We start from the raw sequence: 18,033 nt of genomic DNA, 5'->3' as shown, positions 1-18,033 counted from the left end.
CCAGGATAAATGGTGTTACCATCTCCTAGGCATCTTTGTGTCCGTTTGAGCTCCCTTTAAGCTGAAAATTGGTGCAAATTCCAATAACGACCCTTTTCCCGGGAACTGTGAAAGGTCGTTGAATCGAGAGTTGACTGTAGTTTCTTACTACTTATTGAAATAAATCTTGTCCGTAATAGACTTTGAATCACACAAAGCATTCAGACCTACATTACTACAAAAATTAAAACTCTTTATCATGAAAAGTGAATTTTAAAATTTGTACACATGAAATAAATCATGCACTTATGTACGAAAGTTCTGTTAAAACCCTCAACTTTTCAATTTGTTCCACATTGCATACTGTATAACTTTCTTACAGAGAGCTTGTACTCTGAGGTGGAGAAAGGGATTATGTTTGCTTATTGTCTTGCTCAGTTTATTTTCATTGTAAATTGTATATATGTGCATGTAGGTGAGTCTTTCAAAAAGGGACACTTGAACTTGAAAAACTTTGGTGTTTCTCAGCTTTAAATGCATTTGAATCTGTACTCTGGGTATACATTTTTTTATATTATTTTTAAAATTTCTTTAAAAATAATAAAAAAAATCATATGCATTAGTTGTGGCTACGGTGGCTCAGTCGGTAACGTATCTGACTACCATGCTAAAGGTCCCGGGTTCGATCCCCGGCCAGTTCAAATCCGGGAACTTTTCTAACATTGGAAGCGGGCCCGGTGCCTACCCAGCGTCGAATAACATGCGTACCTGGGGGAAACCCTGGGGGGTAAAGGCAGTCAGGGGAGTGGTGCTGATCACATCACCCCCACTCACGACCGGATCAAGAACGTGTGGGGCGTTACCCCCGCACCCCCTATACGCCTCCATGGCATGGTGCTAAGCACAGGGGAACACTTTACCTTTTTTTTATTAGTTGTGAAGGCACTTCTTCTCAACAAAGAGAAGAAAAGAAAAGGATAAAGTAAATCATTAATAAAATGTATTAAATAATATCATGCGTACATGTTATATGTACACAACACAATACTTCGCAATTGTAGAATGAAATATGAGGTTTACTGCAAAGCAACTTATTAAATAATAATAGGGAATGTTGAGACACTACATGTAACTGTATATTATGAATAAAGGTTGTAGCAATAGGGTAGGGTACAAGGTTTGGAATTATGTACACAGTTAAAAACAATTCTTTGTGTTGCCTTTAATTGATGCTTATGCTATTGCTGGTGTTTTCTAACATTTGCAGCATAACTTCTTATTTCATTAATTCAGCTGTGGCTTTGTCAGATTAACAGAAATGTAGCCCTGATGCTGAGGGTTGGGCCTTCCATGTTTAATATCAGAAGGATTTCCTGCTGCACTGGATTGTTTCTTCTTTCACCTAAATGTTTGGTTGATATGGTATGACCTTTTCCCATCCCCTCTTGCATGTCATGTTTCATTTGTTTTATTGTTGTCGGGGATTCTGAGGTACTGGTCCTGCTAGTAATTTTGCAGACCATCTGATTTCTTGAATGTTCGTAGGAGGCTGGGTTCCAATCTGGTACCTAACAAGTTTGTTTTTAATACTTTTCCACCTCTAGATTCATATTTCTTTTCATGTGAAAGTCATGGTGTTGATAATAATAATTTGCTTCTTACTACATTGAATACATCAACATTACTAGCTTTGGTTGTTCTAGTAGACCAAACAAAAAATCAGGTTAATGTAGCGTTGTCTACTGCAAATTCCCTCAGATTCATTGTAATTCAATGGAATATTTAAGCACACTGTATTCTAGGGGTGTCAGTGAACAGCATTATGACATCTCGTGCAAGGAATTTCATCAGTATGAATCTGTAAAAGTATTCAGTGTACGCTCCATGGCTAGATATAAGGTAGACTAAGCATCTTGAGGGTTCTAGGGCTTTGATTTTTATGGACCTTCCTGATGTGTGGTACTGTCCCATGAGTCATTTTTCCCTTTTCCCAGGGGTCACACTCTCAGAGGATTGCCATTTTTATATCTAGTCTGGTCCTCTCTGCCTCTGGAAAACCAACAATTAGCTGCTGTTAGTTGCACTTGAAGGTCTCGTGGACAAATCCCAAATATAACCAGCAGAGCCATTGGCATAGTACTGCCACCAGAAATGTCACATTCCAATGGGGCAGGTCAGGCAAAGCTAATTGTAGGGGGCAGCACAATAGTTGTGTCCCTGTGCTTCAGGCAGGCAACTGTTCTCCCATTTAAATGCATGGGGAATTCAATGCTGTTGCTGTTATATTAATTTTTTCTACATATTTATGTACATTATCTAAAGATATCCGTTTGGCGGTTATGGGGAGAGAAGTAGTTCACTCTAAGCAACTTACAGTTCATACATATGCCTGACAAAGCTACCATGCAGGTGCCGAACAAAAACTGCAAAAGAATGAACTGTAAGTTTATGAGAGTAAATATTTATTTACATATTTAGCAGGTCCCCTTTCCTCTTCGTGGAAATTATAAGCATGATGTGAGGGAAGAAAAATTGTAAACAAAACAGAGGCATGTTGGACAACTTCAAGTCATCTTGAAGATCTTGCACGTTTAGCATCCGATCGGCGGAAGTTGACGTCACGACTTACAGAGTAAAAGCATCCGGCCATTCAGATGGCTTGCAGCTGGACCAAGTCAAGGAAAAGTTTACTCGTTTTGTCTGCACAAGGTCTTACAAGATGGCGGCATCCGTGGAGATATATGCGGTTTGGGATAATGTTATTGTGGGGATGATTATAGTTATACTTGGCAATGTCTAACATCATTCTTTGTATTCCAGATAAATAAATGATACTTCGAAAACGTTTAAATATTGGTTTGAAGTGTAAGAACAGAAAAGTTGATTGTTTTATATCAAGACCTCGTTCACTGAATATCTCGCCTGCTTCAAAGAACGATGAGCGTGACTTCGACTCAAGATTTGAACAATACAATCTATTTTAATGAGTGCCAAGTATATATCCATAACGTGGTAACATTTTTTCTATTCAGAATAAATATTCTGATTGGACTCTGAATATTATGAAGCTGAATATAAAAATGAACTCAAAATTGATTGTAAGTACTTAAATTCAATTAAACATATGACCAAAGAAGATATACCATATTTGCCCCCTTTCCGAGAATAGTAGCTACTTTTTTTTTCATTTTTTCCTAAATATATTTATTCTCCGTAACTTTCTCCTTTAGAGCTTGTATGTTAGTTGTTGTATTGACTAGTTTCATCCACAGACCACGTGCGACTTGTTTTATCATCCGGCAATTCAGCTAAGATGATCTTAAGCCGGAAGTTGGTAGTCACGTGTTTCCTCTCAGATGTATCTTGCAGTTGTCTGGCTCGCCGAAGGGGGCTACTGACTCGAGAGTGCTAAGTGTGAATTATTAATATCCCATTTTGAGAGAATTGCTCATATGCACATATCTGGTTAAATATTCTTAATTCTAACATTAGAAGTTTTCTAGATTTTGGTTGTTGTGGCACATTTTTACTGTAAGTACATAGTTTTTGTGTAGTATTTTTTATTTTAATTTAATTTTCTTTCCATATTTTGCTTCTTGTATTTGTTTTTCTTATCTGCAGAATTTTCAGGTAAACCATTTGAAAAATGTTGACATGCATCATTTTTTTTTATTCTGATTGATATCCAATTTAAGACCAAAGAAAACACCATTAGAGAACAATACTTATATTTTGTAAACATTACTCTGAAAGTGGAACTACAGTGGAACTTTGATTTTACGTTTTTCAGGGCACCAAGCTGCAAAAACTTAAAATGCGGGAAAACGTAAAATCGAGAAAAATTTTATAGCATTGCTATGTTGGGACCATGAAGATGGAATGTGTAATGTTGGAAAGTGTAAAATCCGGGAACGTAAGATCGAGGTTCCACTGTACCATTATTGATATGCAGTGGTCAGAAGTAGCACGCTACTTGTAGCGAAGCTACAAAACTCCTGTAGTTGTAGCGAAAATTTCGCTACAGCTACATTTATTCTCAGCAGTTTAAGGAATGTGGCAACAGTGTAAAAAAATCGACAATAGCATACCTTAGCAGGAGGTTCATAAAGACAGTCTATTACGTGGAAATACAGATAATCTAGATTGTAAATGCCTTGATATTGTAGATTATAGATATCTCCATAAGTTATTTCATTAGTATTAGAATAATTCTAATATCCATATAACTAACTGAAATATATGAATATATTCGGCTAACAGCTATGTTTTTTGAGCTGCATCGCTATTTTGGGGAGAAACATGCCTCCTTTTCTGCACTTCTGGAGAAGAAATACCTTGTTTGCATTATTGCTTCTTATTTTGATGAAGTAAATTGAAATATTCAATATTTTTTGAATGCACCTCGTGTGGATATCCATTGTGTAAGAGACAGCAAAATGTCAGTAATTACTGGGTAAGACACAACTTGTAGTGCAAAAACGAGCGATCCATTCTCCACTACAATGACAAAGTAATAGTGTCAGCAATCAATTGCTCAGTACGTTAACAGCATTGACCATTGTCAGGATACAGGATCTCACCAGCAAGAAATGATTTTTACAAGAATGATAGTCCTACACTTCCTGGAATTACAATTACTTTCGTCATAATATTGTTCACAAATTTTCAAATTACAACGTGTTAGAACACTCAGATTTACATGTCCATTTCCTCAATATATTTCTGTTTCAATTTTCTGTTACTTTCACTGATCATGACAATGAGGATTAGTAATTCTCTTGTCTGGAGTCGCTTTCTGCCACTTTTGGCTAATTGCGAGAATGAGGAAGAATGATGAATGATGATGAGTAGTGTTGGGAATAGAGGAACAGGAGGATCCCATCCTCCAGGCATCTTTCCTAATTTTTATTTTCAGTTCACCTTATGTGACTCAACTCAATATTTATTCTCAAGGAAAATATGTTGATATATAAATGTAAATAATTCTACCAAATTTTATTTGTGAATAGTTGTAATCATTAATTTGGGTATCATCCTAATTGCAGTACTCATATATCAAATTTGAATTGATCTACCATTTATATAGGTACGTTATTCTCAAGCACTTTATTAAAAATAAGGAACTGAAGTAACACTACTATCAAAATTATCGATTGAAGGTAATCATGACAATAAATAACAATCTATTTTTCAGCAAGTACAACTATTATACGTACTATGGGCTTCTTTTGAATATACATATGGTTCTTTAAGTTTGTTTATGCAGATGTAGCGCAAAAGTAGCGAGTAGCGAACAGGAGAAGCATAGCGAGCTTCTTTTTGGTAAATGTAGCTGTAGCTAAGCTACATTTTGGAAGAGCAGCTGTAGCTGTAGCGAAGCTACTTTTAAAATGTAGCGTTCTGATCAGTGGCCGAATCGTGACTTTTTCGGAGTGTAGGAAGAAGTTATGGTAAACTGAGGAAGGTTTGAAAAATGGGTTCAATTACATTCACACTTCTTGCTTGTACTACCCATTGCATTTAGAATGTTAGCTGCATGCCCATGCTCAAGGTGTGCCAAGGGGCCCTTGCTCCTCACTTTGAACTAAACTACGAAATATTCAAATGCGAACCTATAAAAATTGACGAAAATAACATTGACGATATTTCAGATTTTGCAAGAATGTATATTTTCTTCCCTCTCCCTGTCGTGTGGATTGACGATAATAAAAACTGTTGCTTAAACTTCAAAATTATGCTAAATGCTTCTAAATTGTGGTAGGATTTATTATTAATTATTTTTTTTCCTGATAATTGTAATTCTGCATCTGCTTTTCTAGAGTTTTGAACTTGCGTTACTTATTTTTAACAGTTATGTAATAGTGTAAATTTCCCCCCAAAATTGTTTAAAATGGTGCAACAAACGACATGGGTTCAACATCGAACATAAAAAGGTTTGAGAAAACTTTACCCCCAACTTTCTACCAATTTCCTACCATAAAATCTCCTGACGAACTAAATCGGGCAGGATGAAGAAAAGATAGAGGATGGATTGTGACATGATTGTATACAAGCTTTCCGCTGGATCGGCATACTCCCTTTCGTTTGAAACATGTCCGCTGATGAAGTAGAAATAAGATTTGGACATAATTTTATTTTTATTTCCTGAAAACATATTCCTTTGAATTCGATTTTCCTCTCCCAGGGATTGTTGTTTGGAGATTATGCTAAGTGCCAACAAAGATCAAATTGTGCTTGGTTTAGTAACATTTTTTTGTGGTTGGCATCGCTGATTGAGGAAAGTCTTGCTGGTTCCTCGATCTTTGCCGATCTTTGTAACCTTTCCCCACTCCCTTGCACTTCTGTAGGATGACCGCCGATGTTCCTCAGCGAGCGGCAGAAAAGCCCATGTCCATCGTCTTTGGACTTCTACTGGAGCGACCGAGAGGAGTCAACTCTTGACAGTAGTTAACCTAGGCAATTGTACGTACATTGCGCTCATAATTTTATAACACGCATTAAACTCCTAAAAAGTAGAGGACTGGAAATAAGTAAAAATGAACTGTAGGAAGTTCCTCACTTCCTACATGGAGGAATCGCCTCTGGTTCTGATCACTGTAGATATGTCTGTTGGAACACATACACATCAAATTATTTCAAAATAATAGAAAATTTCTTGAGACTTAACCTTGAAAAGTGGCCCTGTGAAGGTGATGTATATTTTTCTGCTGATATGAAAAAAAGTGTCTTTGAAGATTTAGTACAATGTTTGATACATAGTCTTCATACACAAGGATTTTTGAGGATACAATCTTTACAGTTTCTTGTTAATATTTAAAGAGAGAGATTGTGATCAGTTATTGACAAAATGGACAGTACTTGCTTGAGCGTTAAAGGACACGATGAATACTGTGCTGTTCCAAATTAAAAGCTGAGATGCCAATTTCATAAATTTTATGTGCAAGGGCAAAACTACTTGCATATTGCAGAAATTAACACTGAGTAAGAAGTTTGCCCAATAAATATACCAAGATGGCTGGTCGCTTGATGGTCTATGCAACTTTATAATTAGAGTAATAGATAACATACTAGCAGATCATTATTAATACATCCAGTAATGGTGGAAGCTTGATAAACGAACACTTTTGATGTGACCCCAGAATAGTGTAAGAATATGAGAAAGAGCAGGACCTGCCAGGCTAAGTTCCAGCAGTTACTGAATTATGAAGCCTACTTCTTCCAAATTAAAATTTAGTTGTGTAGCTGTTGACCGTCCATATTTTGCGGAGCTCTTAGGGAAGCTCTCACCAACTCCCATGTAGACGATAATCCTATGCTGATGAACTAGAACCTACAGTTGAGAGCTGAGAAGACTGCGAGTGTGGGGTGAGGTTCGGGGGTAAACGGGGAGGAAGTGTGTGGAGGGAAGCTTCGACTTGGTGTTCAATTTTTCAGTGTTGCCAGACATACAGAAATTCCTGTAGGAAAGGGTGTGAATCTGATAATGGAATCGGGACTCTCCGGTTGCTCACATCTTTCCCGAGGGACGACCGTGTCAGGTGCTCTCGCGAAGAAGCATTAACAAGACGCTAGGAAATACACAAAAAGCACACACCCTTATTTTGTTAGTCACGTTGGAAGCAGATTGCTTTAATTTGTGAAGTTCTACTAATTGTTGCCTCAAACGTTTATTGCTAACATTCTTCACTTTATGTAATAAACGATTGCATTGTTTCTTTACTTGTTCTTCAGCACATTTTAATTTCTTTTTCACAGTTTCAACTCACTATTATTCTTGGAGATTGGGTATATTGAATATATTTCCAGTATTGAAAGTCTCTGAATTATTGTGTTCCTTGCAAATTCTTTTGCAAGAAGATAACTCTTCAAGTTTTCCACTGCTCGCTTTCGAATCTTGACGTTTATTGGCACGTCCACTTCGATCAATTATGTAATTTGGCTGTTGCACACTACAATTCACCACACAACCAGGTAAATTTAAACTTGGTTCAGCATTTTTATTAAGCTGCGTTCTACAGGCATTGCTCAGCAGTTCTGCTTTTAAGTTTAGTTCGTAATCGGCATCCAGAAAATGCGATGAGCACACTGTGGCTGTTTTGATATTAACAGGATCTAATCTCTTACACTTTGAAACCCACATCTTGCACATAATCGGATCCTTTGGGACATGGCCATAGGCAGGAAAAATGTTGGGGAGGGAGTTCACTCTTAATTTTTCCCATGGGCGTCGCATAATCTATAGTCATAAAAATTATGTTGTTTGACCATTCACATGAAACTTAATTTTTGGGATTTTGAAAACTGTGGAAAGCAGTAATTCTTTGGTTTAAATGGTAAAACATAACCTGGTACCTGCATTGTAACCTCAATTTTTATACCTAACGCTGTTTTTCTTCGGTTATTCTGTTCGAATACTAACTAACTGGACTTTATTAATAAAATTAACAAACGTTGTGCTATTTTGTAACTTGCAATAAACGATGTCTATTCTATAGACTGGTTCGATCCCCTTTTCCGACGCTCATATTGTTCCTATGCTTTCCAAACAGCATGATATACTACAACCACTATGCCCTATACAAGTATGTGCTTTATAGGACCGCATATAGGTTAAATGTACAGTATGTACTACCGTATATCGACTTCTGGGTGAAGGATAGTGAATGTAACGCGCTATGAAGCAGGATATTCTAGGTTTGAACACTTATGAAGGGGCATTTAAACCCTTATCGAACAGGGAATTGAAAGTTGTAACTGGAATTTTGGGATAATCGCAAGGGAATTTTCAGTCTGATCCAGGAACAGCACTGGAAAGAGGACAGCAGAAGTGAAAATGAAGGGGTCATGGGTGGGCTGTGATTCTGAGAATGAAACCCGTTTCGCTCAAATTTCAGAATTCAAAATGTTTGAAAATTTCAACTCCATCATTTCAGAATTGTGTGTCTGTTGTATTTTGTGCAACTGCGAATATTTTTTTTTAAAAATATGTTACAATTTTTAGTTTCTGAACTCGTATTAATCCAACATGCCAGAAGTTTCGGTAGGGGGGAGGGGCTTGAACCCTAACCCCCCCTAAATATGGCCATGCTTTGGGAGCAAATAGCTTACACCTACTGTATTTCTTGCGTTGTTCTGGCACAAAGCAACAGCACAATTGCGTGGCATCTTACTGAAGTGTTACTGTTGTTGCAAAAACAAGAAAATCCCCACTATCACACAAGCCAAAGAAAAGGAAACACAAGGCACTTTCAAGTTCCCTCGCACAAATGCAGATCCTATAACAAGCAGAAAGGTCAGTGACAGCGTCACCCCTGTCCCGTGATTGACGTCAGGGTTGGAACCTCCCACGACCCTCTTTTTTCAGCTTCGGGAGGGAAGACTGCGCTACTTTCTCAACTATATTATATACTATTTTGGATCTGTGTGTGTGCGTCTTGCTAACTTCAGTGCTCTTGTTCCATTGTTGCAGTGCGAGTATGTCTTCTTCGCGAAGAATGGGACAGACAATTCACAGTGAAGCTAGGGAGATAATAAGAAACGTGATACAGCAGTGTGATGAAGAGGCCAAAGAAGGAAAATTAAAGTACTTGCTACAGCAATCAAATTTGCGTGTGTGTAATTACATGGGCGTATCTGTGCGAAGTGTATCAAAAATAAGGAAAGAGTCCCATGAAGCGGGCGAGACGTCACTGTCTACACCGGGTAAGAAACGACGACGAGCCCAGCAATACAGATTCCATTGCGACGAATTCGATCGAAGGGTCATCAGAGACGTAATACAAGAATTTTACCTTGTGAAAAATACAATACCAACGGCACCGAAACTTCTTTCAGCCATTCGTGAAAAAATTAATTTTCCATGGAAAGTGCATAGTTTACGTCGTCTGCTTCATGATATGGGTTTCAGTTCGAAAAAATGCAGAAGCAACAGAAAAATTCTCATAGAACGTCCAAATATTGTTCATTGGCGTGCCAAATATCTAAGGGCAATTAAAAAATTGAGATTGGAGAATCGTGTGATAGTATATATCGACGAGTCATGGGTCGACAATAATCTCACCTTTGGGAAATGCTGGCAAAGTGACTCAGTACAAGGAGTGTCAACCAACACCAGTTCCTCCAATAGGTTAATTTTAGTTCATGCTGGTTCAAGGCATGGCTTCATAAATGTAGCAAACTTGATATTTAGGGCAGGAAAGGCAACCGGAGACTATCATGGACAGATGAATTCCGTTATCTTCGAGAAATGGGTGAGGGAAAAACTTCTGCCAGCCCTCCCGAGGGCAAGTGTTTGTGTATTGGATAACACTCCCTACCACAACATACAGGTGAATAAGCCTCCGACTAAATATTCTGTGAAGCAGGAGATGATAGACTGGTTAAGACTAAACGAAGTGCCATTTTCAGAAAGCATGAAAAATTTGAATTATTCCAATTGATCGAAAAGTACAGGCCGCCAGATAAGATTTTTCGTGTGGACGAACTTTTGAAGACGAATGGCCATGCAGTGCTTCGTTTGCCTCCTTACATGTGCGAATTGAATGCCATTGAACTAGCGTGGGCTAAAATAAAACGACTTGTGAGGGAGATAAATATAACAGGAGATTTGACGTTGTCAAGGTTGGAGGAAGTGACAAAGAATGCGGTGGAATCTGTGACACCAGCTGACTGGGAAGGATATGACAGGCATGTCATCACTGTAGAACAGGACTACTGGCAGAAAGATGGTCTGATGGAGGACACTGTGGATAGAATCGTTATTTCACTAGGTGGTATTGACAGTGATGAAGACGACAACATCAGTGACAGCGATTCATCTTTGGGATCGGAATTGGCACAAACCTTATCAGATAGTGACGATGACTGATGAAAGGTGAGTGGAAAGCATGTTATTGTACAAATACTTTAATCATCAAAGTAAAATTCCTCCATTATTAGTATTGCTTTCACTTGCTACTATGTAATATGTTCCATTCATTTGCAATGCGTTTTCGTACCATGCCTTTTTCATTTATGCCGCTGCCACCCTGAAAGGAAGACGAGCTGGCTGCGCACGGCGACAACAGTTTCGCATTCCTCAGCCTTGCAGTCTTCTGAGCTCCCAACTGTACTACCTGGAAGGTATATCTAGCATACAGCTAAGCCATTTTATTGTAAACAAGTGAACTCACTGAAACCTGCTAGTAAAATCCAACTAATCACAAGTTATGGTAGATACCACGTGATACTTCTGGGTGGAAACTACCAGGCAGCTCTGGTTGATTTCAGTTTATCAGCTAAGTCGTCATTCTTATTATTTGAGAGAGAAAGGATGCAGTATTTATACTGAAGGTTGTACAAAGCACATTTGCATGTTGCATAATATAAAAAAATATACTAATAGACATTAAGAAATCTCACTAACAAGACTTATAGCAGCTGAATCTAAAATTTTCAATGTGTAACACCAAACACAACAAATAATATACATTTGTTCTCAAAAAATTTTTCATTAGGCATTTAGATCCACTTATTTTTCTTCATGGTTACAATTAGGGCTGAGCTGATAATGGTGGTATCGCCATCGGTGAGTATCGGTTGATTTTCTTTTACCGATGCCATCCGATACCAAAGATTTTCAGTGGCTAGAAAAGCAGGGAAAGGCAACAGCTCATCTCAAAATTTGTCCTTTTTAAAAGTTCGTTCACCCTTCCTTGTGACAGATTGGGAGACCAGCACAAGAAGTTCCATAGATTTTCCTAAAAACGCTGGATGAAACTCCACCCTCCTGGGAAGCAGATGGCAAGATCAAAGGCATGGCTAAGTTAAAGCTGAACCCAAAGAAGGCCATGAAGGCACATAACTGCTTAGTTAACGCTGTGGAAAATACTTTTCATTTCCAATTCTTGCTTGAAGCATGTCGTGGTAAGATAGGTGGATGTTTTTAAACCATCTAATGCCGGGTCAGGTAGGTAGTTCTTGGAAAAGAGGGATGAAAGTCACTGAAATTAGCTTTGTTTTATATACGTTCAAGCAGGAAGGGGATTCAGCAATTTCTTCTTGTCTTCTTCCCTTCTGTGTCAGTCCTTTGTGTGACTGCCGGAATCGGCCAATGAGGGTTATTTATTTCTGCCGAGTTAGATTGGGAACATAGGGCTTTGAATGACAGTACTAAGGAAGATTGAGTTTTTGTTTCAAGTCAACTTTATCCACAGATAGGCTAATCGGGACTGGATCTACATTTTTAAGAGGGACCCGAACCACTATGTGCTCCACTGATATGGAACCCGGGATATATTGATTACAAGGCGACAGAGTTACAACTACATCATCGGGGAGGCCACTCTAAAGATGTATGTGCACCACAACTTACAATAATGTACATAAATTATTTATCAGGAACTTTACTTTACATCAAATTGATGTACCATCATTCTTTTTGTTATTCAATGAATATTCAATTTTTTTTATTTTTTGAGATTAATTTCCCTGCCATGACAGTCGTTTTTACACAAATTTTAGTGGTCGTAACTACACGTAAGCTAGATGATGAATATTTGCTGTTTTATCTCTTGATTTTATAGCGTCTTTTTACTATGTATGTAATAACAATATTTTTTAGTCAAGAAACGAAGATCAAAATAAGTATTAACATTGTCTTTCCTCCGTTTCTTAGTCTGTGGTTACATACAACAATACTCCATACTCATCGGATAAATTAAATACTAATTAATTAATTTATGTATTATTACGAATCAACCTATAATTACATTAATGTTTTAAATAGAAATATTTTTATTATTATATTTCTGAGACACTTGGCGCAGACTGGCTCCCCAAGTTATATTTCTAGATATGTGCAGTGACGTGCGGTGACGTCGACACTTGGGGTAGCAGTCAGTGGCGTGCTCAAGGGGGGGGGGGGGGTTGGTGTGAGTCACACCCCTCCTCCCTTTAGGACTAGTATTCCTACAAAAAAGAAGAATGTCAATAACAGAAAAAGATTGCAAAATTATAAATGAGTACTAGAAAAAAGTACACGTAACCCCCAGCCACATTCGAAAATAAAAAAACTATTTGATTTGACTCTAAGCCTGGGTTCGAATCTCGGATTGGCCATTTGTGTTCTTTGTGTGTGTTCCTTCATCTATTTTGTTGTACCAAAGGTGGCGGAAAAGCGAAGTAAAATAAACCAATTTGAGCAATCAATCAATGATTTGATTTCATTTTTGTTACTTAGCGTCGCTTTTTTGTCAAATTTGGTTAATTGTGAAGATGATAGGATGAAACTGATGAAGGGACGAGCACAGGGAACGCCCATGCCCGGGTTGGGGTTCGAACCCGGAACTCCTGGTGTCGTAGCGCGCTGTGATAACCACTCCCCCGCACTTGGTTGATTTGGTGACAGGTAACAAAACACAACACACTTTTTTGTAGTTTCTTCAATGATATTCATTTGACTTTTTGAGTTCTGACATACATTTTTCATTCCAAATTATTTCATTATTTACTACAACACATAGGACAAGAATGCGCACTCATCACGGGTTCGAATCCTGACCTGGATTGTTCATATGAGGTCCCTTCACCAATTTCATCATATCATCACTCAATCCTCATTTTCGCGATAACCAAATGTGGCAGAAAAGCGAAGTAAAATAAACCAAACCAACATCAATATGAACACGCGTTCTCTTGCCCAAATAAATACATCCGTATTTAGGACTGTTACAGGCCAATATATTAGTATATTTAAATAAAACACTACTAAAACGAGAGTCAGAGAGAGCCTGAGCACATATTTGTAATTTAATCATTATATATTCCGTAATTGAAAAAGAAAGAAAGCATAACATTATTGTCTGCACATAACACGTTCCCATTTTATAAATAATAAAACTACATCCCATATTATACATACACACATATTGTACAACGTGTAAAAGGTTGTGTAAATACAGAGAACATAAGTACTGCAGAAAATTTTACCCTGTGTTCTTTAGAGGATTTACAAAAAAATTATGAGAAACCAATCCCCTATCTGTCCTATAGGAGATAGACTGGGGGACCTGAAAGCACGGGCTTTCAACCATTTCAGCGGGGGGCGTGGGGGCAAGGGAGGTAGAGGTAGAAATCTTCCTTTTCCTTGGGCCGGCTGTTTCTACCTGGAAACTGGTCTGGCTGAAGAAGAGCAAGCTAGGGTATCCAGCCTGCTTTGCCCGCGGAGAACACCGATGGACGAGAAGCGCGTGGAAAAGAAAGTGTTGCATATGAGCTGTGGTGGCTTTAACAAGACAATAAATATTGTGATTTGAATATAATTCAAGATGTGAGATTGATTGATCTATCTCTGCTAGACTAGCTACTCCTCAGTGCACGTCACTGGATATGTGCCTAGTTATGTGACGAGTAACTAGCCTTTGTTATTTTATACTGGGATTATACAAGTATCGGAATCGGTCATGGTATCTGTATCGATAAATGGTGGTATCGGCTCAGCTCTAGTTACAATATTACAGCAGTGTGTGTGCTGGTATATTTTGTACGTGTTGAACATTTTAGTAACAGCTTGGTATCACTTTTACTTCTATACCGTGTGTGTGTGTGTGTGTGTGCAAGTATGGAATATCCGTACCTGTTTTAAGAATGGTACATTTATGAATTTTTGGATAGTGGAAAATATGGTAGTCCTTATTTCAGCATCATCTTAATATGAAGGTCATTATCTGATGACAGTTATATGGACACCCTATTAAGGATTTTCAGACTTCAGGTATGTATCAAATTGTTTCTGATTTTCTTGTTTGCATAAGTTAATAAGTATCACTACTATTTACAGAATTTTTGATTGCTTCATCCATGTGTTATATCTGCATTTTTCTGTGGATTTCTACATTAGAGGATGTGATTTTTGTAAATTTATCAAATTGAAGCAGGTTAAGTTGGCATATTTGAAATTATTGTTGTCGCCACTTTCATTTACGTGGGTCTGCTGATGCAGTGCTGTTGCCTAATAATCAAGAGATCCCAGGTTCAGTTACCAGGAAAGCACATTGCAAAGTAGTTGCACCCCTCTTCAAAATATAGGCCCCTGTCCCGATTAGCATAATTGAGTGTAAAGTGGACTCAAAATAAACACACAACTTTTGTGTATGTATCACAAGATACTGTCTTACATATTGTGCTGAAAAGGCTGCCACCTCAGTAGCTGAGCCTGTTGAGTTGTCAACTCATGATCTTACCACCAAAGGTTTCAAGTGCTAGCCTAGGAATGAGTCTTTCTTTGCGGATGTCCCTTTATGGATTTCGTCTACTCATCATTCATCCTCATTGTTATGATTAGCAGAAAAGATGTGCAAATAGAAATACAATGAGTCTTGTCTTGAAGAGGAAAATGGTCTCAAGTTTTATCATTTTAATCAAAAGTTTTCTGCTATGGTACTATAAATCTATTGATTCTGTCTGATATCATGAAAGCAGTACAAATATGAAGCTAGATAAATATAAATTTACATCTACAGTACAAATAATCTGGTACATTTAAACGTGCATATATTCAGGGTTCCCACACACCTGGAAAACCTGGAAAACCTGGAAATCTCAGGGAATTTGAAAAAAATGCAAATCTCAGGGAAATCTCAGGGAAAATCATGTAATTGACTAATGGTTCCCAATGAAGCAAAACTGAGGGATTGTAATATCCTGTCTGTGGATAATCCAAGCGTTGTAGCATTTCTCTTTCAGCAAGGAACTCATATCTATTTGTTTGTCTGTTTCTTGTTTTTAAATGTGATTCCAGGGCTGGTGACCAAGTGTATACCCTCATAAATTTTGCACTTTTTAAAATTTAATTAACCGATTTTGATCTTTTACATGACGTAAAATATATTTCAAGTAATGGAAAACGCATAATAAAGATAACCTGATGTCCAAAGTTAACCAGTGTTCATCTGATTTCCCTTATTAGGGAGTAGTTTTAAGTTTTTTCTTCCTTCTTTTTTTACAAAATAGTAAAAAAATGGAGTGTCCTGTTTAGGGAAATATTTATTTTCTGCCATCTTTTGTGTACAATATTGTTGATTGTGTATTTACTGCATTTAGAACAGAATTTTAAATATTTACTTACTAGTGCCATATATGAATTATGTACTGTTCGTAAATACTTGTTCATATTTTAAGTTTTTGATCATGTTCAACTATTGTTATAGTCATGACACGTGGATTTTTACGTGCCTCAAAAGCTCACATATGTGTAAAATGGGATTACTTGCAGGACCAGCAGATCTACATTAATATCATGTAGTGAAATAGTTTTCTCAACAGATATGCCAGAAATTGAATATCATGAGGTGAAGGCCAGTCGAATGGTGTATACTTAACCCCCCATCACACTTGCACTTGCAACTGTCACTAACTTACCATTACGTACTATCATTCCTCACTTCTTCATCTTAGATTAGGCTCGTTTTGGAGCACTGTTAAGTTGGTTTTGATTTTATCACGTGGCAATGCATATGTGGAAAGTGGATTTTCTGTAAATAAGCAGGTTTTAATAGAAAACTTGAAAGACGAGTCTGTTGTGGCTATTCGGCAAGTTTATGATGCAGTGAAAGTGGTAGGAGGAGTGTCAAATGTAGAAGTAAGCAAAGATATGATCCAGAGTGTTAAAGGTGTACGTATTAGATACGAAGAAGCATTGCAGAAGATGAGAAAGAAATGTGATCACAAAGAAGACAAAATGAAAGAAATGAAACGTAAAGCAAATGAGAACCGTGCTTTACAAGCCAAACAACAAAAGATGCAAGAAGAAGCAAAGGCTATTGCAGAACAATTAAAAAAACTTGAAGCTTCTGAGAAGTAAATTTTCTTAATTTGCTGTATCAGACATAAAGTACATTTCTTGTTTTATATTTCAGTCTCAGTAATTTATTATTCCTTTTTAAATCTGTACTAATAATTGTCACTTAATTTTTATATGTTTTAAAAATTCCAATAATTTGTTTGTCTTAACTATTATTTTACGCATTACAGATTAATTGATATTGTATCCATATATAAACATGTATGAAAAGTGTGAAAATATTTCAATGTTCTATATCAGATATGTTAGAAATTGTTTCAGAGTTGTTTAAAGTTCTAGAAAACTGGTCATCTTTGTTCTTAATTACATGCAAAGAAGTGTAATTTTATTTTATTATTGAACTAGTTTTGTTATTTGCATCAAAAAACAACAGTAATAAAGAAGGTGAGGATGGTATGGCTATGAGGGGAAATGGAGGAGGCCACTGTAAAATTATAGTAGTCATTTACTGTGCATTCAATACTCTGGAAAAAATATGAGGATTCTGGAAAACTCAGGGAAATCTCAGGGAAAATGGATTTGGAGTTTGCGTGGGAACCCTGTATATTCTCACTAATGTATTTACCAGAAACAGTTACTTTACTTTTTTAATGGACTAATGCACACAAACACAGCTTCTTTAAAAGATGATTAATTGCAAGTTTTTTTTCTTCTTAGAACTTTTATATAAATGATTGATTTCCTTTATTTTACTTCACTTTTTGTGCCACTTTAGGCTAATTTGCGAAAATGGGGATGAATGATGATATGATGAAATTGATGAATGAATACTCGCAAACATCCATGCCCAGCCCAGGATTCGAACATAGTACTCCTGGCATCGTAGTGCGATATGCTAACCACTTCATCACGGGGGCCGACTAAACTTTTATATATTTGGTACGGTCAATAAATAACCGGAATGAATGTTGTAGGGAGTTACCTTTAATACTGGTCAGCATACTCCCCTGCGTTGTTGAGGCAGGCATCCGACCGCTTCACCAGATTTTTGATGCCCCTGTCCCAGAAGTCCTGCAGACTGCAGACTGCAGTTTACACCAATAGTATTTTTACAGCTGCATATGCTATTGGAACTTTTCACTAAGAAGTTGTAAAACACATCCTCACTAACAAACAAATAGTATATATATATAAATTGGATATTTATTTATTTTCTTTTATTTGTTTAAAAGAAAGCTTGTAATGCGAGCGCAGTGAGCAAAAAAATAATTATC

General features: G+C 37.2%; 1 protein-coding gene across 6 annotated transcripts in view; it reads left to right on the top strand.

Annotated features, from left to right (window-relative positions):
- Positions 1-18,033, top strand: part of LOC145989716 (uncharacterized) — a 79,680-nt gene that overhangs the window by 24,441 nt on the left and 37,206 nt on the right. The window contains exon 4 of one of the 6 annotated variants that reach the window (XM_083124980.1): positions 5,066-5,139. The exons of the other annotated variants lie outside the window; for them this stretch is intronic. Within the exon in view, the coding sequence (XP_082981106.1) occupies positions 5,066-5,111 (46 nt within the window). The 3' untranslated portion in view covers positions 5,112-5,139. Of the gene's footprint in view, positions 1-5,065; positions 5,140-18,033 lie in introns of those variants that run through there. 6 annotated transcript variants of the gene reach the window in all.

This window comes from Lepisma saccharinum, chromosome 7 (genome assembly GCF_977018435.1).
Source record: "Lepisma saccharinum chromosome 7, izLepSacc3.1, whole genome shotgun sequence".
NCBI classification, from domain to species: Eukaryota; Metazoa; Arthropoda; class Insecta; order Zygentoma; family Lepismatidae; genus Lepisma; species Lepisma saccharinum.
This window is presented reverse-complemented; position numbering and strand designations above follow the sequence as displayed.